General features: G+C 37.3%; 1 protein-coding gene and 2 long non-coding RNA genes across 4 annotated transcripts in view; 2 read left to right on the forward strand and 1 right to left on the reverse strand.

Annotated features, from left to right (window-relative positions):
* stw (straw) lies at nucleotides 1-27,937 on the reverse strand. Its single transcript, XM_017243146.3, has 8 exons — nucleotides 27,575-27,937; nucleotides 16,193-16,682; nucleotides 15,156-15,916; nucleotides 11,827-12,011; nucleotides 1,569-1,764; nucleotides 1,297-1,509; nucleotides 508-738; nucleotides 1-437 (listed from the first exon to the last, which is right to left on the reverse strand). Exons 1-8 carry the CDS (start codon nucleotides 27,684-27,686, stop codon nucleotides 289-291), a joined length of 2,337 nt encoding a protein of 778 aa, XP_017098635.1. The 5' UTR covers nucleotides 27,687-27,937; the 3' UTR covers nucleotides 1-288.
* On the forward strand, nucleotides 3,434-7,072 carry LOC138926162 (uncharacterized). The gene is made up of 3 exons (XR_011442533.1): nucleotides 3,434-3,665; nucleotides 3,815-6,726; nucleotides 6,788-7,072. It is a non-coding gene; the product is annotated as an uncharacterized lncRNA (long non-coding RNA).
* The window catches only part of LOC122321273 (uncharacterized), a 30,438-nt gene continuing 29,473 nt past the window's right edge, over nucleotides 26,991-27,955 (forward strand). For both annotated transcript variants that reach the window (XR_011442534.1, XR_006246043.2), the window contains exon 1: nucleotides 26,991-27,224. This is a non-coding gene — a long non-coding RNA (uncharacterized lncRNA). The remainder of the gene's footprint in view (nucleotides 27,225-27,955) is intronic.

Raw genomic sequence — 27,955 nt, forward strand, 5'->3', positions numbered from 1 at the left:
TAAAATAAATGCAATTTTAATAAAATAAATTAATGTATTGTACTGGTTGTTTTTACAAATATACAAATATATACATATATTTCGTGTTAGGCACCTTGGCGTTAAAAAGAAAGCATTATTTAAAGTTGAGCTTGGAATGTCAGCCATGCTTAATAAGGATTATTTTTTTTCATGTTTATACAAAAGAAAATATGTCGTGCTGGGTTTTAGTTATCATACAAAAGTCATATTCTGCTCTAAATATTTTAGTGATTTTTTATCAGCATAGAGTTGTAGGCGTACTGATTTTCAATTAATGGGTATTGACGGAGTATGATCGCCACAAGTTGGAAATCCAGGTGGCACGGGTGGCAAATCAGCATTCGTGCCTACCTGCAAAATCAAATTCATACCAATGACAATATGAAATAGAAAATGACAGTGGAAGAGCCAAAAGCCTGTGAAAATATAGAAAATAATATTTTAACATATACACCTACAAATACATATACACAATGTGATCATTACCAGGATTATCAGCCCTGAAGCGCAGAACAACGTAGCCGTTGTTTGGTACGGCAATTGTATCCTTGGTCGGTGGCAAATTGTACTGTCGATGCAATAGACCCCTCCTGTCCAGATCAAGAGCGTGCTTTAAATTTATTTTCTTAACTGTGGAGTCCGGGGATCTTCCAATTCCGATTACACTAAATCCATATCCGTGCAAGTGGAACGGATGAGACAAATTGGGTTGTTGAACTAAACAAAATAATTTTAGTATGTTAATGATTATACTGAGAAATAGGGAAAAGGGGGAAGAATGCCCGTTCGAATGGAATCAAAAAACCAATTTTATTTTACTAGCAAACTAATTTAAAAGTTAAAACGCAAAAAACAAAACAAAAAATTTAAACAAAAAAATTTTTGGGCTCGTTAAAAATATTAATGCCTGACATTTTTTATGAATACAGCTCACGTTATTAAGCATATAGAATACCATTCTACAAGCCTAGATCTACATGTTGTGTAAAACACGGGTGTTCTAGATAAAGATACCTATACAATTAAATTTTGAAACGTAAATATTTAAAAATAAAATCTTCATAGTGGCCCACATGACAATGCGCGACCCCGTATAACATTAAAAATAATATAAGCCGCTTATATTGTTTAAAATACATTTTTTAGAAAAATTGAAGTTATAAGTCAAAAGGCAAAACAGAACCAAATAAAAGGTGCTCCAATACTAAGAATTAAAGTTTTTTGTATCTTCGATTTAATAAAAAGGTACGTTTTCTCAATTATGAATGTGTTTACCTTCATCTACCAAAACAACTTCTACAATTGCATTCAGTGGTATGTCAATCTTATGAGTACACATGCAATTTGGTCCACAATCAGCAGGACGATTGTCCCCATTACAAAATTGTTCTGGGTTAATATCGTTATATTGCGAGGTTAACGGTGCTGGCGCCGACAAATAAGAAATTTCGTCGATCAGAGAAATTACGTGGTCTCCGGTAGGTGCAACTAAAACATTGGAGTATATTAGATCAAATTCTTAGTTTTACCTGTGGTTCATTACATACCTAAAAATCTATTATAGGTGTTTGGTTGAAAAAGATCTTCGGCACGGTAAACAAAAAAACGAAATGGTAGAAAAATCTTTACATCCGGCTTTTCTGCTAATATTCCGCGATCTATTTCAAGAGAATTCTTCAGTTGACTTACGCAAATGGCATCGTTTCTTTGACGGTTGCATTGAGCGTCCAAAGGATTCATAACCTTTTTTTTATTGTTTCGTAAGTATATTTTGGATAGAAGGCGTAATAACATGCGTTTTTTATTTACATGTGCAAGTTTCCAAGATTACGAGGTTTTTATGAATGTAGTAATTTACATGTTTGAATCATTAAAAAGAAAGAAATAAATATTCACATTACGATTCACAGATTCATTGAAAATAATCATTGATATATTTACTATATTAATATATTATGTATTTTTACATATAAATTTATTACATTATATACAGCAAAAAAATATATATATAATTTATATAAATTTAAAGGTACATAAAGTGCATAGATAGCTAGCTAAATAAAGAATTTGTTAGATAATATTTTAGAAATAAGAGTGGTCTTAGAATGGGATAATTTATTTGAACGTAAAATTAACGTAATTGTTGTAAGCGATTGTTTCGGGTTGTCAAATTTCAAAAAAATCACAATTTTCACAGATCAATACCAAGAAAAACTACCAACTTTTACCTTAAAAAAATTGTATCTTATCAATTTAAGTGCCTTAATAATTGTCTTTTTCTAAGATATGTAACTATTTAACTTTAAATTTCTTGGAACTAAGGGCCTTTTTATAACCCTTCAGAGTGTATTATCAAGTCATCCCCGACGTATAGGTGTATAGCTAGGATATAGGTAGTCAACCAATTACCGCCGTCCGACTTATATACTGCGTGCAAAGGAAAGAAGGGTGTGTGCAAAGTTTCAAGTCGATAGCTTTAAAACTGAGAGACTAGTTCGCGTAGAAACAGAGGGACATGCTCATATCAACTCAGGAGGTGATCCTGATTAAGAATATATATACTTTATAGGGTCGGAGATGTTTCCTTCACTGCGTTGCACACTTTTAGACAAAATTATAATCCCTCTGAAAGGGTATAAAAATATATTACGTTTTAATGCCAAAAATTGTAATATTCATATTCGCACAGGAAAAACTACACACAAAGCCAAGCCGCTACGCTTTCGATTGCGATTCCGAACTTTACAGCTTGATTCATATCGGGTTATAATAAGTAGCTTGAAATATTTGGTTTGATAATAATTGATTCATAATAAAATGGTTGATTATTTCGTAAAATAACAGTAAACTTATTTAATTAAGAGAATAAGCTTTCAATTGGGGCCATTAGGGCATCATTCGATCTCCGCAATATGCCTCTGAAGCAATCCACATTGTTCGCCCGCTTATAGGCCAGAGTAAAGTAACAAAAAACGACGGCTACAGTCGAGTTTAACAACTATAATTATACCCGGTACTCATCTCTTTTACCCACACTTAGGCTTACGTTTAAACTTTAAAGCAGGGGTGGGCAAGCCTATGGCTCCTCGGGCTCTCAAGGCTCCCCCCGTTATTCGTAATTTTTGGCGCCAGCAAATCGGGCCAGACGATCGAGTCGCGCGGTCAGTGAGCCGTGAAGATTTACAAAAACAATGCTACACAAATTTTGAAGCAGGTAGCGGGCCCGACCCCGCGGTCCCGAGTTTGCAACAACAATTATTAAGGGTCGTTTTGCGCACAACGCGACGACAACCATCGCGAGGGTGGTGGTTGTTGTTGTAATTTGTTGTTTGGCCGAGCTGCGGCTCCGACCGTTAGATTTCGTGCCCACCACTAGAGCTGGAAAACAATCGATGCCACTATCGATACTATCGATGGTTTTGGTATTTTGTGAACCATCGATTTTTTTTGGCACTATCGATTGTTTTCCGCAATTTTCTTGCATTTCTATGTATATTGTCTCAAAAGAAGAACGTAAGTGGCTAAAGTATGTATTCTTAATTATTAAAATTATATACAATTTCTTCGATTTTATCAGGATAAGTGTTATAAGCGCAGTCGCGGTAAAGGTGGTGTTGGAGCTAGCTGTGGAAATTAATTGAAAAGTAAGTATTTAATGATTAATTCATGTCTACAAAATGTTGCGTTCATGTGCCCGCATACATGTACGCATTTTTAATATGCATTACACTGGTTTTTTTTTTCGTATAATTGACACGATTTACGTATATTTATTTATTTGTGTTTATTGTAGGTGGATCAACATGGAACTCAAGCGAAAGCGAGAAAATTCACTCGTGTGGCAGCATTTTCAAAAAACTGGAAATCAGAGTGCAACTTGCAAGCGGTGCTGTAAGATATATAAAACGTGTGGGAACACATCTACCCTGCTCGATCATCTGAAACGGGCACATCCAGACTATCTAAGCACAGAAAAGACTCCGTTGCCCAATGTTTTGGAAATATTTTTTGGTAAAGGATCAGTTCTACCCAAATGATTCGGCAAGAAAAGCTGAATTAGACAAAGATGTAATGTTTATGATTGCTCAAGATGTTCAGCCGTTTAGTGTGGTTAATGATGTGGGGTTTCGAAGGCTAATTAATAAACTTGATCCATGGTATAAGTTACCCAGCAAGACGCACTTGAGGAATGTAGTTCTTCCATCTGAATACGCCAAACTAAAGCTGAAATTACAAACGGAATTGAGCTATGTTGAAAACTTAGCCATAACCACAGATTGCTGGACGTCCGGGGCCAATGAAGGGTATTTGACCGTTACCTGTCACTACATAAACAACAGCTTTGAGCTGAAATGTGTTGTTTTATCCACTGAAAAATTTTTAACGGCAACCAACCACACTGCGCCCAACATCGCAGATACATTTACTAGCGTCTTAAAAAGTTGGAACATTTTTCAAAAAGTTGTCACAATCGTGACAGACAACGACGCAACTATGAAAAAAGCTTGTGATCTAATGGCAATTAAACATATGCCTTGTGTTGCGCACACAATCAATTTGTTGGTTCAAGAGCTTCTAAAATCGGAATCTCTATTGCCGTTGCTGAACAAATGTAAAAGAATTGTCTCATTTTTTAAAAGCAGCTCAATGGCTTATGAGAAGCTAAAAGAAGCGCAGAAATGCAGTGCACCATACGGTGTGATACAAGAAGTGCCGACTCGCTGGAATAGCGCTTATCTAATGATTCAACGCACAATTTTAATAAAAGATGCTATTTCGTCAGTTCTTTTGTTGTTGCATAAAGCGCCGAGCCCATTGTTAGCTGACGAAATTCAAGTTTTGGAGGAAGTTTGCAGCATCTTAACACCTTTTTATGAGGCGACAAAACAAGTATCTGCTAGCAAGAGTACAACTATTTCATTAAGGGGAGGGTAAGGTCAAATCATGCGAAAAAAGCCATGTTTTTGTGATTTTTTTCCTGACGACACAGTTAAAATTTATTTATTCAACCAACGGTATATTAAAGTATGACATTAGAAGAATGTTTAATAAAATTTTTACAAAAAAATATTTAACAAGGAAAGCTAACTTCGGGCGGAGCCGAAGTTGATATACCCTTGCAGTTAAAACCGGATATATATCGCAAACATCGGATTTAATTGGCCGATCCTTATGAACTTTGGTAGGTTGGATGAACTGACCAAAAATAGAATCTGTATTAAATTCCAGCATTCTATCTTTAAAAACACGAAAGTTGGGTCATTTCCGATCGTTCAGTTATATGACAGCTATAGGATATAGTCGGCCGATCCTTATGAAATTTGGCACGTCGTATTGTTTTGCCGAAAATAGCTCTCATGTTAAATTAGAACTTTCTAACTCTAAAAACACCAAAGTTATACCATTTCCGATTAATCAGTTATATGGCAGCTATAGGATATAGTCGACCGATCCCGGTCGTTCCGACTTATATACTGCGTGCAAAGGAAAGAAGGGTGTGTGCAAAGTTTCGCTAGCTTTAAAACTGAGAGACTAGTTCGCGTAGAAACGGACAGACAGACAGACAGACAGACGGACAGACGGACAGACGGACATGCTCATATCAACTCAGGAGGTGATCCTGATCAAGAATATATATACTTTATAGGGTCGGAGATGTCTCCTTCACTGCGTTGCACACTTTTGGACAAAATTATAATACCCTCTGCAAGGGTATAAAAATATGGCAATGGTAGCAATTGTCCGGACGTGTCGCCAAAAAAAGTTGAATTGCGGTGCCCCTCATAACTCGGTGCTGGATCATTTGTAATCAAAAAATGAAAGTTCATTCGTTAGATAATAGTTCGCCCCAGGTAACGCTGTGAAGGTTTTTTGAAAATTGCATTTTTTTAATTTTTTCGAAGACTTTGAAGTGAAAAACTCAATTTTTTGAGTTCAAAAAACTCGACAGCGTTACCTCGTAAAATATGTACAGAAATAGTGTTTAAAATTTCAAAAGGATCGGTGCAGTAGTTTTGAAGTTATGAGGGGCACCGACTTTGAAAACGTGAGTTGTGGGAAAAACGCTTTAAAGTTTTAAACACACAAAAATCCAGTGTAAAACGTTTATGAGCAACTTCGTCAATAACTAATAACTTTGTCAATTTTGCTTTAATTGCCTTGAAATTTTGACACAATATTTCTCAAATATTATGCATTCAATTTAAAAAATAAAAAAAAAATTAAAAAAAAAAAATTTAATACCTTACCCTCCCCTTAATCATACCCGTCATTTGCGAACTTCATCAGAAACTTAACGTTTTATCATCAAAACTAAACTCGAAAACAGCTTCTGACCTTCTTCTTCTTTTACAAACACGGTTGCCTGAAAGATTCTCTTCTTACGAAACGAGAACTACTGCACGCATTGCCACTCTCATTGACCCGAGGTTCAAAAGGAACGGATTTTTGCCTCCTTTTAATGCTAAACAAGCAGCAATAGCTGTAGAAAAAGAAATATTCGCAAATTTAATTTCAAACACTTCACAGCAAATTCCAACACCACCTTCAACACCACTGGAATCAAAAACGAAAATGTTTACATATCTAGAAAATAAAGTGTCTCAACAAACAAACTCATTTAAAGCAGATAGCATTATTCTTCTAAGGCAGTACCTGAAAAATCCAAATGAGCCTGAGGAAATTGATCCTATCTTGTTTTGAAAGGTAAAATATATAATATATTATTCAATAGTAATTTAAAATAACCAATTCTCTTATTTTTTAGGAAAAGACAGATATGAAAGCAATACAAAGCATTGCCAAAAAATTTTTATGCGTGCCAGCTTCCTCGGCAGAGTCCGAGCGTTCTATTAGTAAAGCCGGCCAAATAATATCGGATCGTCGATCCTCGTTGAAGTCGAATATAGTGGATATGTTAATATTTTTAAACAAAAATCAAATGTAAAATGATCTCTAATTAAGTTTTTTTTTCTAATTTTAAGTTTTCATAAATGAATATGTTATCCAATTTTAAGTTTTCATAGATAAATAAGTTTTCTAATTTTAAGTTTTCATAAATGAATATGTTATCCAATTTTAAGTTTTCATAGATAAATAAGTTTTCTAATTTTAAGTTTTCATAAATGAATATGTTTTCTAATTTAAAGTTTTCATATATGAATATGTTTTCTAATTTTTAGTTTTCATAAATAAAAATTAAGCAAATATATTATTAAAGAAAAGTACGAGCGAACTTATTGGCATATTAAATAGGTATACTGCTTATTCAAAAAAGTTGTATAGAACAATCGATAGTATCGATGGTTTCATAGAAAAACAATCGAAAAAATCGATAGTGCCCACCATCGATTGTTTTCCAGCTCTATCCACCACTGCTTTAAGGCACTGGTCTGCCACACACACACTAATGCACTTTTCGTTACTAAGATTAATGTGTTATAATCATATGAATGTAATGAGAAAAACTCTCAAAAAAAAAAAAATTTTGCATACGTTTTTGCTTGGGGAAAAAACTACTAAAGCAATTCAGTAAAAAAGCTAAATAAAAAGTCTAAAACTCTTCTAAAAAATGTCTGATTGTGCTGATTTTTAATTTGTAGGAAAGGATTAGACATTGGAACAGTTTGGCATTAGAACATTTACAAAAACATTGATGAACTGGAACTACAACGAGATTTTCGTTTTGGAAGCGGAAGTGAGCGTGGCAAAAATGGGACTCTAACTTGAACTTTGTTGGAATTAAGAAGTACCAATACCAAATCCTATGGATCTATTTCTTACAGTCCGTGTGAGGCACGCGTTATACGGACAGACGAACTCGGGTATATCGAGAATACATACATATATATGTATACTTTATAGGGACGGATGTTCTCTATGTTACATACACTCACACGAATACAATACCCTTGTACTCGGGTGCAAAAAGTGTAAATTTTATCGAACTAAATATTAATCGAAATTGTGAAAAACGTTATTCGAAAATATTGCGGTTTCAAAGGTTTACCGTTCTTAAGCATAGTATTGAGTTGACGAAAAACCGCTGTTGAAATTCTGATAGCGATTTTGCACTTTATTCGGCTGCCGAGGTAGTGTGACCAAAAAAATGAAGAAATAAGGTAATTATGAACAGCTTTTGTTTGTAAACAAAAAACAAATAAGCAAAAATGAATTCAAAACGATTGGATGTTGGTGTTTTGTTTATGTATTTCGCCGCTAAGGAGCTGATTAAGAAAAAGAAAACTGGGTCAAAATCAAAATCAATCACAAATCATTTCAATGCCATTTTATGGAATTAAAATGCCCCTTGTGGGTCAAATCCCATATGATGGGCTTCGTCTTGACCGCACTAATTAATTTCAACTTATCCTCGCGCGCCGAAAATTTTTCGGGCCGACTATTTTTTTGTTTGGTCAACTGACCCTCCATGTCACACCTATAAAAATAAATTGAAATATTTCTTTTAACTCCCCGAGAGCAGCTGTTTATTTTTTTTGATCCGGCAACACGATAAAAATCGATAACAAAAATTTTCGTCAACTCAGTACCCGCAAAATCTAGAAGGCAAAAATTTCTTCTTCTTTCCTTTTTTACACCGTTTTTTTTTTATATGGAGTTTGACAGCTGTCACTCGTTGGACAGCGGATTTTCGTCAACTCAGTACTATGCTTTAGCGGAGAGTAAAAATTCATTTTAGATGTACTTCTTCATATTATGTATAAATGAGTTTTGCTTATGGAGTCAGAAATAATTCTTTCAGGATATGTATTGAATATTTTCTATTATGTTCACCGCTAAGATACGCCGATCTTAGATAAGCTAAAAATTCATGATAATTTTTAAAAGTAATTTTTAGAAATAAGTAAAAGTTATATTTAGAATTTTATTTGTGTCTTATTATTATTAGTTTTTATAATATGGGGTCGTTCAAGTATTACGTAACGCTCCTTAGGGGGGGAGGGGTCAGCGTGAACGTTACGATTTGTTACTGGGGGGTCGGACGAAACGTTACGATTTGTTTGACGGGGAAACGGGGGGTCAAAATCAGCCAAAACATTCGTTACGTAATACTTGAACGACCCCTACATAAGAATAGATAAATAATAAAACAAGAAAGGAAAGCTAACTTCGGGCGGAGCCGAAGTTTATATACCCTTGCAGTTAAAACCGGATATATATCGCAAACATCGGATATAGTTGGCCGATCCTTATGATTACATCATAATAAAACTAATTAACTAAAATAAAAAATCTAAAAAAAGTCCCAAACTTCTATCTTCAAAAATACGAAAGTTGATATTTCTACCAAGTACCATTTCCGATCGTTCAGTTATATGGCAGCTATAGGATATAGTCGGCCGATCCTAATGAAATTTGGTAGGTTGGATCAACTGGCCAAAAATAGAATCTGTATTAAGTTTCAGCTTTCTATCTTCAAAAACACGAAAGTTGGATCATTTCCGATCGTTCAGTTATATGGTAGCTATAGGATATAGTCGGCCGATCCTTATGAAATTTGGCATGTCGTAATGGTTTGCCAAAAACAGTTTTCGTGTCAAATTTCAACTCTCTAACTCTAAAAACACCAAAGTTATACAATTTCCGATCAATCAGTTATATGGCAGCTATAGGATATAGTCGGCCGATCCCGGCCGTTCCGACTTATATACTGCGTGCAAAGGAAAGAAGGGTGTGTGCAAAGTTTCAAGACGATAGCTTCAAAACTTTTTTGTAATAGCAGGGTAATGTTTATTTAAAACTGTCCATTAGGGACAACCATTAAATTTTATCACGTAAACTTCACGTATAGATATTTTTAAATATTAATATGGTAGAAAAAAAAAAATTAGAGTAGTAAGGGGAGGTCCAGCGGGTGTGTCCTTTTAAGTCTTCTGGGTTGCTCGCTGCTGTCCAGCAGGGAGCTGGCCAACCGGTTCGGGTGATTATGAAGCCTCTGCATGTAACGTGCGCTGCTTCTTTGTATCTCGTCCTTGACCCAAGGGAAATTGAGAACCTCGTGGATAGTGCGATTGTCATGATAGACGTGGGCCCCAGTGGCGATTCGAAGGACTCTATTTTCAAAAGCTTGCATAGTTCGGACATTCGTCTTGCTCGCAGTTCCCCAGAGCTGTATGCCGTACGTCCAGATAGGGCGTATTATTGCCTTGTAAATGAGGAGTTTAGTGGAAGTTCTCAGCTTCGATCTCCTACCCATAAGCCAGTTGAAGGATCGAAGTCTTTGAATAGCCTGTTTCCTCTTCTTAATCAGATGGGGCTTCCAGGTGAGCCTCCTGTCTAGGGTGAATCCCAGGTACCTGGGATTGTCTACCTGTGGGATTGGAGAGCCGTTAAGGTTAACTGGAGGGCAGTTGCCTTTGCAGAGAGAAAATGTGGAGGCAGTGGACTTCTCGTTATTGACGGCAATGTTCCATCGCTTTTGCCAGTCGCTGAGCAAGTCAAGTTGCAATTGCATCGTATCGGCTGCCCCCAATGCGCTATCGGCGGTGGTAAGGAAGGCGGTGTCGTCTGCATAGGTTGCTGCGAGCAGGTCAGGCCTCTGAAGAACAGGGAGGTCGGCCGTGTAAGCATTGTACATCAACGGGCCAAGAACGCTGCCTTGGGGTACACCAGCGTGAGCTTCTCTAATACCGGAGATGGCCTCGCCACATCTAACAGCAAATTTACGGTCTTCCAAGAACGACTTTAGGAACTGAAAGTATGGTCGGGGTAGGCCAGTCTTTAATTTATATAGAAGACCGGGATGCCAGACTCGGTCAAACGCCTGCTTCACGTCCAGCATGACGGCCATGCAGTACTTCTTGGTTTCAAACGCGTCCAGGATGCACTGCACTACCCGATGGCACTGCTCTGGCGTACCGTGTCGCCGCCTGAAGCCAAACTGGTGGTCAGGGATCAGTCCAGCCTCGTCAAATACTGGCAGTGCTCTGCTTAAAAACACTCGTTCAAGTATTTTGGAGAGCGTTGGTAACAAACTTATTGGTCGGTAGGACGAAAGGTTTGCTTCGGGTTTCCCGGGCTTAGGTATCATAGTTACCTGGGCACGTTTCCATGTGGACGGGAAGTACCCTATCTCCAAGCATCTATTATAGATCCTCGTAATTAGCTGAATGCTTGGAGGTGGTAACATTTTTAATGCAATTGCATTGATACCATCATCGCCCGGGGCCTTGTTGTTGCTCATGATGGTTATAAGCTCAGCTGTTTCCTCCTCAGTCACTGGTGGTATTGGATCGGCGTCCCTAGAAGGCTCGGCTAGCAGACGGGCAGTTTCAGCAGCATCCTCCGGTGAGCAGCGATCGAAAGGCGTAAAGACACCTTCGAGGTGTTCGGCGAAAGCGTTGGCCCTGTCCATCTCCGATCTGCACCAGCTGCCGTCGGTTCTTTGTACAGGTGGGATCCTTTTCAGCGGCTGTCTGATAGATTTGGTGACTCGCCATAAGTTATGTTGAGGGTCGCCTGGCTCGAGTTGTTCGACGAACCCGTCAAAGGCCTGCTTCCTTTGATAAGAGACTAGTTCGCGTAGAAACGGACAGACAGACGGACAGACGGACAGACGGACAGACGGACATGCTCATATCAACTCAGGAGGTGATCCTGATCAAGAATATATATACTTTATAGGGTCGGAGATGTCTCCTTCACTGCGTTGCACACTTTTGGACAAAATTATAATACCCTCTGCAAGGGTATAACAATGTCAAATTGAAACGACAGATGAGTATTGGGCTGGTTTTTTTTAATAAAGGACAACAAATTTTCTGCATATTTTTGTAGGATACTTACCACACCTTGTGGTATTCCAACATCATAAGTTGGCGGCTGGGAAGACGGTTGATATGGACCCCTTGCATACCGTAGGATACCCAGTTGTTGAGCTCGACGAATTCCACACTCACCGAGACCTCTCAGTTGTATCCAATAAGCACCAACTGGCTGATCCGCGGAAATTACAAAATCGTAACGTTCTCCTATAATAATAAACTTTATTATTTGCTTGAATTTTATTCCAAATATTCTTATTTAATTGCAAACTTTTTTAGGACATAGCTAGATTATATTCAATGTTGACTTGTAATAAAGATTTTAATGGTATTTTATTCTGTTAAATTGTATTTTTTTTGTGTGTCCATAATAAAAAAAAAAAAAAAAGAATATCAGTATATGTATAGTGGTTTTTTTCGACTATATGATAGCCAGTACACATCTCTTCCAGCCCCACTTTAAGAAACTTTTAAAACAATGATCGGCACTTAATACATTAAATGATTTGAATGCATTAGTTTTAGTGACGAATGGTAGAAAGTAGGCTGGGAGCATGACGTTTCATACGATTATACTTTGTGTATACGGCCGAGCTCAGGCAGAAAAATTTCCTATGCCCCTGGAATGTTGCCCCGCAAGGCAACAGTAAGAGTGCATTAGTGAGAAAATTGAGCTGCTGTAATAAGCGAATAGCAACATGTGCTGCGTATGAAATTATATAGGTTAAAATATATTATAAAACCAGCAAAACTATAAACGCTTTAGTTGCGGTAAAGCTTCAAATTCATTAATAATTTTTCCCCTAATTATTCTAACTAATCTATTGTTCTACGCTGCTAACTAACTAATCTAGGCTAGTTTTGTAGAAATGCAACAATGTAATTTTACTAAACTATAGTATCGGGCAGGCTCCGGAGCTTACTTTTACGAAAGGAATTCTGACAACCTAAGTTCACTGTGTATTTAACCGAAAAAAAAGGTAACCGATTTAACCCTTTTTGATTTCGAAAAAACTTCCCATGGAATTAAAATGGTGTCATAAACAGCTCCATATCCTGTCATAAACAGCTTCTTCCATTTTTCCAAATAATTATCTTGCTTTAAACCAGTGGTCGGCACGGCCCTATACCGCAGGCATAGGCGATTTCTCTGCCCGAGCTCTGCTACACACACACAGTATAAATGTGTGAACGTCATGCTCACACCTACTTTCTGCTATTCGTTAATAATACTAATGCGTTAAAACTATATCAATGTATTGAGTGCCGACCACTGCTTTAAACCTTTTTAATTTAGATCGATAGAAAAACAATAAAATTGAGACCCCTTCATCATTCCAAAAATTCCCCACACCCCATAAATTTTGGCATTAAAGCAGTGGTGGGCAAACTCTCATTTTACATAGCACGCGAGTATAGGGTAGAAAATTCTGCCGCAGCGCTGCCGGCACACTGACAGTGTGAGCACTTTCAATTTTTTTTAGAAGCTTTTTTAATTGCTCTCATTTCGACTTATTTGACAGCCCAAACTTAAAAATCAAAAAAAAAAAAGTTGGAAAAAGTTTTCTTCATGGAGAATATAGATAGGAAAGCGTAATTTTTCATTTGTTTAAGAAATGTTGCTAGCAAACCTTTTTTTTAAATAAAATACTCAATTTTAGTGCCCATTCCACTTTTGAATTAACGAAAAATGAAATAAAAAAAATAAGTTTTTTCGCTCAGTGAATTCTCTGCTCTCATTTTTTTTCTCTGCTACGCACACACTCAAATTTTAAACATGTGTTAGTTTTGCCCCCCACTGCATTAAAGTAACCCATAAATCTGTCAAACCCGATACACAAGCCCTAAAAACAGAAAGTTCATTGCCAAACTACTTTTCGAGATCCGAATTGAGGTGCTCAGGAATAAATTCTTTTTTTTAATTTCGAAAGCTTAATCCTTAATAGAATTGCCTTAAAAGCAAATAACTTAATGCGTAATCTATTTAATCTAATCTATTAGATTTTTATCTAATCTATTATTTTAATAGTTCCAAAGAAGAAATTTAGAATATAAATTTTAAGATTTGGGGGAGAGGGAAGTGAGATAATTCGGTAGAGACCATTGCAATATGAGCATAAGACCCTAAGAGAATCGTGTTATGCATAAGTCGAACTACAATGGCTAAGGAATAGAGGAAAAGAAAAATTTTTTTCTTAAATAACCACTTTTTTCGCGGTCTATCACAATTTTGGAAATGGCTTGTGCATCAATTAGAGCATCAGCTAGCATTCATGCATTCACCATAAAGCTTAGAGGCCCAGACGACCAAAGGGCGCGAAAGGATTTATTATTTAGTTTTAGTTCGAGCATAAGACTACAATGGCTAAGGAATAGAGGACTGAAGTTTCTAGTCCTTCTATTAGGCATGTTAAAATTTAAGCGTGTTAGTAAATGCTGGCTATCTACCTCCCCATTAATTAGGCTATGTAGAACAACTAGACCGAGCATTGTCCTACGATTTGTTAAGCTAGATAAGTTTATAAGTAAAAGTCTGCTGTAGGATGGAAGCTGAAGATTTGCATCCCAGTATAGACCTCTAAGTGCGAGTATTACAAAATTTTTTTGTACGGATTCTATGCGGTCCTTATGTACTCCATATTGGGGACTCCAGACACATGAACCGTACTCCAGTATCGGACGGACCAAAGAAATAAAAATGGTGTTGGTTAGGTATGGGTCAGTAAGTTCTTTTGACCACCTTTTAATGAAAACAAGGACTCCTTTAACCTTATTAACCATTGTGGAAATATGGCCGGCAAATTTAAGTTTAGTGTTTACTAGGACGCGTCTAATTTAGTGTCTTATAGGAGACCATTAACCTGAGTTAATTTCTCCTAGGCAATCCCATAGAGAGTATACATACCTAGCCTGCAGAACAAATAGGGCTAGAACAATAAAAGGCAGCTGCTTGGATTTTGATCCATTAAATATTAAATCATTAGCTAAACACCATTTTTGAAAGTTTTCAAGATCAGACAGAAGACTGCATTGGGCAGAGATGGATTTGTACTGAATAAAAAGCTTTACATCATCTGCATACATAAGAACTAGGGAGTTCCTTAAAGCTGAAGGCCAGTCATTTATAAAAAGAGTAAATAATATCGGGCAAAGATGACTTCCTTGAGGGACGCCAGATGTAGCACGGAGCAAACGGGAATGTATGTTTTTAAATAAGGCTCTTCGTAAAATTAAGGGGAAATATTAAAGAGAGAATAGCAACTCGTAATTTTTACGTTTTGATAGAAAAAAGTGTATAAAAGTCATTTGTAAATTAAAACACCGAAACCGATAATATTTAAAATAACTTACCCGAAAATGAAATTATAGTATTTACATCAACTGGCTGTACAGGTTCACCATCAGTTGCAATAACCGTCATTCCATGCCCTTCAATAGTTACTTGAGCCGGACAGACCGAAGCAAAGGCATTTATCATACGAAAGCGGTAGCGCCGGCCGGGAGTTATTGTAAAAATTTCCAAAGGCGTGTTGGTCATAAATCCCGTGTTTGGATCACGAAACTGACCTTTGCCATTAATAAGCATTGATTCTGGGTCTTGGCCTGTATTTACCGCAAGACGCCCAGGATATCGTTCCGCGGCATCTTCGTGTAACCAGTCACTGATCAACATGATGTGTGTAGTCAAATCAAAATCGTATAAATGAGAGTTTGGATCTCTTGATGGAGGTTGGCGAACGACTACGCTTCCATAAAGTCCATCTAGTTTTTGAAGACCTGTATGCGCATGCCAAAAGTGAGTTCCTGCGTTTCCAGTCCATTGATAGCGAAAGGTATTTCCCTGCTGAATCGGACATTGTGTGACAAAAGGTACTCCATCATAGTATTGAGAGCCCCGTTGCCATATTCCGTGCCAATGGATAGTCACCTCCATTCCCTCCATATGGTTCTCCACATCAATAACAACCTTATCATTCTCACACACCTGAATACTTGGACCAGGTATCATGCGGTTGGCAGTAAGAATTCCGCGCTCCACTCCATCAGCCAAAACACACTGGCAATGGCTCCAAACTGTATTTGTTGCGTTTGGTGTACACACCTGGCATGCGCTAGTTAATAATAAAAAAAATTTTTTTTTTAAGTTTATACGTAGTTTATTTTTTTATTTATGTTTTTGTTTTTTGCTAGTTAGTTTTAGTTTAGTTATTAATATGTGTGAGGCATGGCATTATTATGGCGTTATGTATAAAAAATCGTTGGCTTGGAAGAGTGATTTTTAAATTGCTTCTTAAGAAAATAAATGTGTTATTTACATATACAAAGTATTTTTTTTTTCATTTTGTATAATCGGGTAGAAAAATTATGTATTTTAGTTATTTACTTACGCTCCCAAAACGGTATAATACTCCAGAGTAAAGTGATAATAGCAAATTCTAGGAGGTTCTCCCTCACGACAAGCGCGTGCGCATTCATCTGGAGCAGATAAAGAAGGATTTCGCCGTAACTCAGCTGTTGCACTAGTAGAGAAATCCAAGTGTCGGAAGGGAGACTTTGGATTTGGCTCAACCACAGTTCCAGTAAGTTTATGAGACGGATAGCGCGCAGAGTTTGGCAAGCTTCCCCGAGAGTTTAAATATCCGCTTCCTGCTGTTAAGGAAGCCTTACTATTGGTTGCACCAGTGACAGGCACACCACTTCCCAGATTGTTGTTATTTAGCGGAACTGGGCCTGATTGGCCGGTACTTAGAGACGGATGGGTCTGCACAAGACCGTGTGTAGCCGAATAAAATGGAGATTCATAGGCTGTCGTTCCGCTGGAAGGAGTCACATGCTGTTGCCAGTAAGATCCCGATGCTGACAGGTCACCTTGATTATCTTAATAACAAAATAAAATTATTTAGTATTTGATCTTGTGAGAGTTAATTCTTGTATTATGTTATTATGCTCTAATATTATGGTATATATATTTAGTTATAGCGACAGTGGTTAAGGTCGATGATGCATCTCTGATCGGCTTCCGCAGTCTTATCTGTCTGGTTTATTATCGCGGTATGACCCGGCCTTGTCTCGCTCGGGCGTACTTGCACTTGTCATAAGCTCCTCGCGTCTTTCGGACCACCGCCGGCTTGTTACTGTGTATTACTATGTATCACAGTCCAAATAATAATGAACCGCATACCTTGCTTGAGTAGGCAACTATATAAAGCCAAAAAGCTAACCATTTTTTATACCCTTGCAGAGGGTATTATAATTTTGTACAAAAGTGTGCAACGCAGTGAAGGAGACATCTCCGACCCTATAAACTATATATATTCTTGATCAGGATCACCTCCTGAGTTGATATGAGCATGTCCGTCTGTCCGTCTGTCAGTCCGTCTGTCTGTCCGTCTGTCTGTCCGTCTGTCTGTCCGTCTGTCCGCCTGTCTGTCCGTCTGTCTGTCCGTCTGTCTGTTTCTACGCAAACTAGTCTCTCAGTTTTAATGCTATCGTCTTAAAACTTTGCACACACCCTTCTTTCCTTTGCACGCAGTATATAAGTCGGAACGGCCCGGATCGGTCGACTATATCCTATAGCTGCCATATAACTGATTGATCGGAAATGGTATAACTTTGGTGTTTTTAAAGTTATAGAGTTCAAATTTTAGGTGAGAGCTTTTTTTGGCAAAATAATACGACATGCCTAATTTCGTAAGGATCGGCCGACTATATCCTATAGCTGCCATATAACTGAACGATCGGAACTGACCCAACTTTCGTGTTTTTGAAGATAGAACTTGGTACAGATTATATTTTTTGTCAGTTGATTCGACCTACCAAATTTCATTAGGATCGGCCGACTATATCCTATAGCTGCCATATAACTGAACGATCGGAAATGGTATTTGGTAGAAATATCAACTTTCGTATTTTTGAAAATAGAATTTTGGTACTTTTTTTAGATTTTGTACTGTAATAAATTGGATTATATATTCCTTTTCCCATAAGGATCGGCCAACTATATCCGATGTTTGCGATGTATGTATATCCGGTTTAAACTGCAAGGGTATATAAACTTTGGCTACGCCCGAAGTTAGCTTTCCTTTCTTGTTTTTTGTGCTTCCGATCTGAATAAATGATATACCAACCGAAAGATGAAACCAGACAAAACTTACATATTCTGAAAGGATACCTCGGACCCTATCAGGTGACTTCAGAGATGAATCATTCTGGCACATTTTCACACACTGGAAAATACTCCATCGCTCAACAACATAGCATACAATAAATACATAGACATAGATGAAATCCGGAATGGTGGGGATATCCATTCTTAAAAACTTCCCCAGTAAACCCATCCATTAGAGAAGACCTCTTATAGCAAAGCCCGGGAAAATGCCGCTTTTAATTGCGCTATTGATCCACCCTAGGGAAACACTCACGCAACAGACATTCAACACAATTCCTACAAGTCGTAGCTTATAGCTTTGGATATTTAAGTCACATACGACAGTTTAAGAAGTTTTTAAAACTATAAGAGCTAACAACAATTGACCAACAACAAAATTTTGTGTTAGGATTTAAACAGGAAAGCTAACTTTCGGATGAGCCAAAGTTGATGTACCCTTGCAGTGAAATCCGAAAATATGTCGAAAAATCGGTTATAGTTGGCCGATAATTATGAAAATATCATAATAAAACCAATTTATTACAATACAAAATCTCAAAAAAATCCCAAACTTCTATCTTAAAAAAAAACCAAAGTTGTTATTTTTACCAGATAGCATTTCCGATCGTTCAGTTATATGGCAGCTATGGGATATAGTTGGCCGATCCTTATGAAATGTGGTACGTCGTATTATTTTGCCGTCGTATTATTTATATATTATTATTATATACTTTTTTATGCAAGGGTATAAACAAAGTTATGCAAACACTCAAAAAAACAAGTGAACAGTTAGAAAAAATAGAAAATTTTTTTTATTTTGGAAACGCTGTAAAAGTTTTTTTCTTGACTAACCTCTGAAGGTTTTATTATTCCCTTGCAGAGGGTATAATAATTTTGTCCAAAAGTGTGCAACGCAGTGAAGGAGACATCTCCGACCCTATAAAGTATATATATTCTTGATCAGGATCACCTCCTGAGTTGATAAGAGCAAGTCCGTCTGTCTGTTTCTACGCAAACTAGTCTCTAAGTTTTAAAGCTATCGACTTGAAACTTTGCACACACCCTTCTTTCCATTGCACGCAGTATACAAGTCGGAACGGCCGGGATCGGCCCACTGTATCCTATAGCTGCCATATAACTGATTGATCGGAAGTAGTATAACTTTGGTGTTTTTAGAGTTAGAGAGTTCAAAATAATATGACATGCCAAATTTTATAAGGATTGGCCGACTATATCGTATAGCTGCCATATAACTGAACGATCGGAAGTGACCCAACTTTTGTGTTTTTGAAGATAGAAAGCTGGAACTTGGTACAGATTTTATTTTTTTTTTTCAGTTAATCCGAACTACCAAATTTCATAATGATCGGTCGACTATATCTTATAGCTTCCATATAACTGAGCGATCGGAAATGGTTTTTAGTAGAAATATCAACTTTGGTATTTTTGAAGAAAGAAGTTTAGGATTTTTTTTAAGATTTTGTATTATAATAAATTGCGTTATATTATCTTATTCTCATAAGGATCGGCCAACTATATCCGATGTTTGCGATATATATCCGGTTTCAACTGCAAGGGTATATCAACTTCGGCTCCGCCCGAAGTTAGCTTTCCTTTCTTGTTTTTTGATCAGAATGGTTCCATTTGAAGCGTGTTCAAAAGTCGTGAATGTGATCAATAAAATGTATTTTGTGTGGTAACTCAAATTTTCTCCCTGGCTCCAATTTAGTGAATCGAAACTAGTACCAAACTTAACCAAAATTTTCCCGAATAGATTTGCTCATGAGCCCAAAATTATATTAAGACTTACTGAAACCAGATATGGCAAAACAAAAAAAAAGTTTTTTATATAAAAACTTACGAACTTACGAACTAGCGAACTGAGCGGACGTGCTTTGTCCGAGCTCCGGGAAAACTGCACCATAATACAGCTAATAAAAAAACTGAGGTAACCCAATATAAGCGAAAAGACGCTGAACTACAATTTACTAAAAGCGACAGACAAGCTTTTTATAACAGTTGTGATGTGCTTAACCAAAACTAGAGCATTGTTCAAAAAAAAAGGAAGAGCCACGCAATGAGCTCATTGAGCATAAAAACCGCCCTTAAAGAAAAGGGCTTCGCCGCCAAGAATTTTATTAACATTCTAAATAAAGATAAAAAGCCACAACCCCTCTTCAAGGTCGAGCTCGAGCCAGAAAGCAGGTCGCTGAAGAAGAACGAAGTCCACCCAATCTACAACCTGCAATATCTTTCGCACCGGAAAATCACTGTTGAAGAGCCACATAAACGCAACGGTCCAGTTTAATGGACTAATTGACAAGAGTATGGACACACCAGGTCTTACTGCACACTTCGGGATGTCTGTGTAGTTTGCGGGGACGCCCAAAACTCTGCTTTCTGCACTACAAACAAGGATAGTACCGTGAAGAAATGTGGAAACTGCGGAGGCAGCCATACAGCAATCTATAGAGGATGTATGGTGTATAAGGAGTTAAAGAGTCGCATGCGTCAAGCGACCTCAACGCGCAACCAAAATCCACAGAATGTGTACATTGCGTCAAAAACTACGCCAGACGTCTTCTTCGCCAAAGCTGCGAGATCCTCATTCGGTCCACTAAACACCACCAACGGCTTCTCCTACGCCGATGCTCTACGATCTGGAAGGGAAATTCCAATTCAGCCTAACTCTCAAAAGGCTTAACAGGCCCCAGAACAGCCGCACAGCAAAATGGAAACTATGATGCTTACCCTCCAACAAAGTATGATGGAGCTTATGTCATTCATGAAAACGACCATGCAAACGCTTGTTCAAAACCAGAACATGGTGATACAGCTGCTCGTAGCACAACAGTCTAAATAATCTATGCAGGCGCTACGAATATCAATGTGGAACGCCAATGGTGTCTCACGGCATAGACTAGAATTATCTCAATTCTTAACCGAAAACCATATTGACGTTATGCTACTGGTGGAAACGCATCTAACAAGCAAATACATCTTTCATATAAGAGGCTACACAATCTACCGCACAGATCATCCAGATGGGAAAGCCCACGGCGGAACTGGAGTTCTAATCAGAGAACGCATTAAACACCACTTTCACAAAAGGTTTGCAACAAACTTCTTGCAGGCCACATCGATACAAATTCAGTCAAGCAACGGAATCCTTTCAATCGCTGCCGTTTACTGCTTTCCTCGTTTCTCAATCTCCGAAGGACAATTTATGGACTTCTACAATTCACTTGGGGATCGATTTATAACCGCAGGAGACTACAACGCCAAACATACGCACTGGGGATCACGTCTAGTGACTCCCAAAGGAAGACAATTGTACAATGCAATTATAAATGTGAAAAATAAACTGGACTACGTTTCTCCTGGAAGTCCCACATACTGGCCAACAGACTCACGAAAGCTCCCAGACCTTATTGATTTTGCAGTGACAAAAAACATACCTCGCAATCTAATAAGTGCCAAAGCAGTCTCGGACTTATCATCAGACCACTCGCTTCTTCAAAGCCCAGAAATAACCGAACACCCCTTCAGCCTGACGACGCCAAAAACGAACTGGCTAAAAAACAAAAAGTACGTGAGTGCCCACATAGAACTCGCCTCGGAATTTAACATGGAATCGGACATTCACTACACTACGAGCGCCCTGGAAGAAGTACTCGTTGCGACAGCTAAAATCTCTACTCCTCATAGGAAAGATGTGGACCGAAACAAACACTTCAAATCTAATCAGCAAATCGAACAGCTCGTGCCAGAAAAGAGGCGCACGCGTCGTGATTGGCAAAACAGCAGATCACCAGCTTCAAAACAACGCCTTAAGGAAGCAACCCGATCACTCGACCAGGCTCTTCACCAACAGGAAGCAAATGCACAGCTGAGGTACATCCAGAATCTCTCGCCAACAAGCACAAAGAACCCCCTGTGGAGGGCCCACCCAAATCTTAGCGCCCCAACTGAAACGACCACCCCGATATGAAACTCTTCGGGATGCTGGGCTCGCAGCGACGAAGACCGAGCTGAAACATTCGCCACACATCTCCAAAGTGTCTTCCAGCCAAACCCAGCCTCAAAATCATTCCTCCTGCCAGAAATTCAGCCAGAGTCCTCCCCTTAGCCAGTCGCATTAGCGACTTAACCTTCATTGTTAACTCGCATAATACCACATCTGGAAGCATGGAACCATTGAACAAGTGAACAGATTAACATCCGAAATACGCTCAGCCTTCGAACAGCGAGAATACTGCAGCGCTATTTTCCTCGACGTATCTCAAGCTTTCGACCGAGTTTGGCGCATCGGACTCATGCACAAAATTAAAACGTATTTTCCAACATACACCCACAAGCTACTGGAATCATACCTCTACAATAGGGTATTCTCAGTGAGATGCAACGCAGCTACTTCGGGCGACTACACCATCGAAGCTGGAGTTCCACAAGGAAGCGCACTCGGCCCGTGTCTATATGTTTTGTATACTGCGGATATTCCTACAAGCGCACAACTAACAACCCCAACGTTCGCCGACGATACCGCTATTCTTAGTCGCTCCAGATGCCCAACGCAGGCAACAACCCAACTGGCTAATCATCTCACAATAGTGGAAAGGTGGCTGTCCGACTGGCGCATTAAAATAAACGAACAAAATTGTAAACATATAACGTTTACTCCTAATAGACAAACATGCCCTCCGCTTTTACTAAACGGTATGCAGATCCCTCAAGCTAACGACGTAACGTACCTTGGCGTTCCCCTTGATAGACGACTTACCTGGCGCAAGCACATCGAATGCAAAAAGATGCACCTAAAACTGAAAGCCAGCAGCCTCCACTGGATCATAAACTCACGATCGCCACTGTGCCTGGACTACAAGTTACTACTGTACAATTCAGTCCTAAAGCCAATCTGGACGTATGGCTCCCAGCTGTGGGGGAACGCGAGCAGCAGCAACATAGACATCATACAGCGCGCACAATCAAAAATCTTGAGAACTATCACAGGGGCACCTTGGTATGTTCGCAACGAAAACATCCACCGGGATCGGGGCATCCTCGCAGTGAAAGACGAAATCCAGAAGCAAAAAGAGTCATACAGAGAAAAACTGTCTTCACACCCAAATTTTCTCGCTCGGGGATTGACTCGGGTTTCTAGCGTATCCCGCCTTAGACGCAATGACCTCCCAACCCAGCAATCGATTTTTAGGGCCGTCTAACTCCGTATCAGTCAATATGACTGTTAGTTAAGTTAAAAATATAAGATTTGATACACCTCTTGTTAGTCTCGCAAAGAAAAGATTCAAGAAATAAAAGCAAAGTTAAAAAAAAAAATATTAACAAAAAATCAACAAAAATATGTTTAAATAAAAAATATAAAAATGGCTAGAGCCAGGATATAAATCGCTGGGCTTAACCGCACAAGCTGTGTACGACGCAGCGCCTAACCAGCTTGAAGTTTCTGTTTGTCTCTTAATCGTTAAGAGGTCAAAACTTTACTATAAGATTTACCTTTGCAATGCAGCAGATTCCAAAAAGAAAACTAACTCGAATGAGCCCCACAAGCTTAGCTTACTTGGTTAGAGTATTCTAACTAAGGGAGGGAACTCTGAAACGGAATCTCAGTCTTTAAAGCATCTCAAAGAAAATAAATGTTTGTTTATTTTATCCTTTTGGTATTATAATTTAGTTGTTAATTATTGCACTTGTTTGGTCATTAAGTTTTCTTTATTTAAATACTTATTTAAATCTTTATCTAAATTATTAAAAAGTTATAAGAATATTTATTCCGCCTGTAGATGCAGAAGATAGACCAGTTTATGGTGCTAATGCAGTAACATATGTACATACAGTGCATCTCGAATAGAAACTGCAAAGCTTAAGCTCACAACCAGAGAGTGGCCCGGCTTTGATATTGCGGAACTATATAGCAAGGTATACCCCTTGCAGAGGGTATTATAATTTTGTCCAAAAGTGTCTCCGACCTTATAAAATACATATATTCTGGATCAGGATCACCACCTGAGTTGATATGAGCATGTTCGTCTGTCTGTCTGTTTCTACGCGAACTAGTTTCTAAGTTTTAAAGCTATCGACTTGAAACTTTGCACACACCCTTCTTTCCTTTGCACGCAGTATATAAGTCGGAACGACCGGAATCGGCCGACTATATCCTATAGCTGCCATATAACTGATTGATCGGAAATGGTATAACTTCGGTGTATCGGTTTAACTTTTTAGAGTTAGAGAGTTCAAATTTTACACGAGCGCTATTTTTGGCAAAATAATACGAAATGCTAAATTTCATAAGGATCGGCTGACTATATCCTACAGCTGGCATATAACTGAACGATCGGAAATGACCCAACTTTTTTGTTCTTGAAGATAGAAAGCTGGAACTTGGTACAGATTATATTCTTGGTCAGTTAATTCGACCTACCAAATTTCATAACGATCGGCCGACTATATCTTTTAGCTGCCATATAACTGAACGATCGGAAATGGTTTTTGGTAGAAATACCAACTTCGGTATTTTTGAAGAAAGAAGCTTGAGACTTTTTTTAGATTTTGTATTGTAATAAATTGGATTATATATTCATATTCCCATAAGGATCGGCCAACTATATCCGATGTTTGCGATATATATCCGGTTGTAACTGAAAGGGTATATAAACTTCAGCTCCGCCCGAAGTTAGCTTTCTTTTCTTGTTAACTTTTACGCCAGTACAGCCGTATGGTTTTTTAAAAAAATTTTTAAAATTTTTGCAACCGAATGTTGTGCTTTGTATCTCCGGCAAATCGACAAAACATAAATATTTATGGGTAGGTAAAACCAAAGATTATAAAGTACATAAATGGGACATCTCATACAAAGAAAAATGTACTATGGCGGGTTCCAGCGCTGGAACCAATAATTATATTCCAATAAAAAAAATACCAAATTTTAAAATTACCTTAACATCGTCTCAGTTCGTAGTGGAACCCGCTGTAAAAATGTCTATGAGTGCGGGTTCTACGGCATTTTGTCAGGCCACGTCGTGGAACCCGCTCTCAAATGTTTTCATTTTTACAGCGGGTTCCACGACGGAAATTTCTCGGGGTCATAGGAAATTTCTCTGCCCGAGCTCTGCCACACACACACAGTATACATGTGTGAAACGTCATGCACACAGCCTACTTTCTGCTATTCGTTACTAACACTAATGCGGTAAAATCATATCAATGTATTGGGGTGCCGATCCCTGCTTTAAAACCAATTTGAAGTATCATTAAACCAACTTCGAGGGTAGCCTAGATGGATAGTGCGCAAATATAATCGTATGCATGTGCGTTCCCCCCTCACCTACAAGCTCGACGTTTTGGGCCCTGATTTCCCATCTATGTACTTTATAATCTTTGGTAAAACCTAAGGTAAGGACAGTCGGACTTTTTTTTCAAGTGTTAAAACTTATTATTTTTTGAGCGCAGTGAGCACTCAGTTTCTAATGCAGACTCTCGATTTATAAGCTGGTTAATATCTGCACATAAACGTTGGGAACATCGAACCAAAACTCATGCTTTTGTGCGTAGCCTCCGTTAAATGTAGGAAACGGCAACGGCGGCAATTTCTTAATACTTCGGGCGAACGTTTGATTCAAAAGGGCTCCCACTCAATACCATCGAGTTAAACAGAGTTGCTCATCTTTCAAGCCTCCGATTGGTATATCATTTAGGTTCTATTTAGTACTCTCCTCGCATATACTAAGGCACGTGATTCGAACCCTATAGAAATATATATTCCTATAGATAGAAATCTTTATACATACATAATTTGTGCTTAAATAGAACAAAAGAGGAAGATAAATTTAGTAAGGTTCAATATGGAAACAAATGCTGAAGTCGTAGTATTTTCGAGATATTACCATGGAAACAATTCAAAACTTATGATCCTGCGTGTTTGCAAAATAAAATTTATTTCATTTATTTATTTAATTTTACCTCCCACTTTAATGAATTTTTATTTTATATTTTTATTAATATTTGAATTTTTATTAATGTCATGTACATACATACTATATATTGTAATTACAAAAAAAAACGCGTTTTATTTGTCAAAATACTTTTGTCCACGATTATATCTAGTTTATTTCCCAACAAATAATTTTTAACTTATTTACTATATTTTCATGTTTATTTATTTATTCTATTTTGGTATATAACAACCTGACTTAGCAAGTCATACAATGCCACCTTTCAATATCATAAATATTCTGATCAGCTTAGATAGAACTTCCGTTAGATTTAAACACACATTGTACATACATATGTATATATGTATATATATATATATATGAAATGTATTTGTTTATCCGTATAAAAGCTTTTTAAACAAAACAACACGCTTTACTTAGCAACATCGCATGAAAATCGCACAATAATTTGCCAATGTGGGATTTCGAAATAATACTATATAATGACCGGTTTTCGTATAAAGATAAAAAACATCTTAACTTCTGTATCAAATGTAGTGCAAACAATATATGAAATATACTACAGGCGAAACCGAAGTTTTTATACCCTTACAGTTAAGTGGAAGTTCATATAATTTTTATAGTTTATATTTATCGGATATAGAAAGTCATTTAAGTACAGTGCAAGGAATGTCCCAAAACTCTACCTTAAGAAGCACCAAATTTATGACATTTCCGATATATGTATGTACACATATGGCTATAAAGTTCGCCGATCCCGGCCGTTTCGACTTGTATATAACTTATATATGTACATTTCGACCTTTTATTGCATATCTTAGGTCATTTTTATACATAGGTCATTTTATTTAGGTCATACATTTTTGTTAATACTCTCAGAAAAATAACTTATGCTTTAAATTATTTAAATGGAATTAAATCTTTATACCAACGTCTAATAATAAATGTAAGCATTACTCTATAAGAATGTCTAAATCTGCATGGCAGGGTATGCAAGATTCGCCGAATCGTTGTATGGCCCCTTTTTCTTGTCTGTTTTTGTGAATAGGTACCGGTTATGTCGTGGTAGACCAGTCTTAAACGAAATGTGAATGTGAACTCGTTGCCACAGTGAATGTACATAAGATTATCCAAAGTAGTTTATTTGTGAAGGCATTTTTTTACGTTTGATTTATATAACTTGAATGAACCTAATGATGTCAATAGTATTTTAATATTTCATACAATACTTTCACAATATGGTTTTTAACCAAAAAAAAACTATTTATCTTTTGCCTACAATAACGGTTTCATATTTAAGTAAGAGTAGAAATTTTTAAAATTGGGAGTATTTTAATTATTGGTATACAAATAATAAAAAATAAAAATATATAAATTCATATTAATACATATTGTATATATAATATATTCTGTTAATCTTTACTGAAAACAACAGAAACACAGTTTTCGTGTTCCAGATCCTTTCTCGATGTTAATTATAAATAAAAATCGTTATGTTAATATGTTTGTATGCATGTTTAAAAATGTTTCCATTTTTTAAGGGGTGAAACATTTTTTTTATTTTTATAAGCCTTTTTTTTACAAACACATCAAAATTGAAAAAAAATGTACAAGTATGTGCATATTATCTATAATAAAATTTTTTTTACCTTTAATACGTTGGTTTGAATTAGAGATGCGGACCGCTACGTTTTTAGGAATATTTGATAATACATAAAGTATAATCAAAATACAATTGCAAATTTTTTGGAGCCTTCCCATTTTAAAGTAAAAATTCCACAAATTTTTCACAAATTTTAACTTTGCAACTATTAAGAAACTTATTAAATAAGCACTGTAATATTTATTTCCCGTATATTTTCATAATATGCAGAGCAAATATGAAATGTCTTTTTTTTTTTAAATACTAAACTCTCTCATAGATTTTTTTGAATCAAAAACTGTTTTTTGAAGTACGCGCTACACGATGAGGCACCAGACTGAAGCAATGTCTGCGTATGTATGACTATATACAATTTCCTAAACAGAAA

This window comes from Drosophila bipectinata, chromosome 2R (genome assembly GCF_030179905.1).
Source record: "Drosophila bipectinata strain 14024-0381.07 chromosome 2R, DbipHiC1v2, whole genome shotgun sequence".
In the NCBI taxonomy this organism is placed as follows: Eukaryota; Metazoa; Arthropoda; class Insecta; order Diptera; family Drosophilidae; genus Drosophila; species Drosophila bipectinata.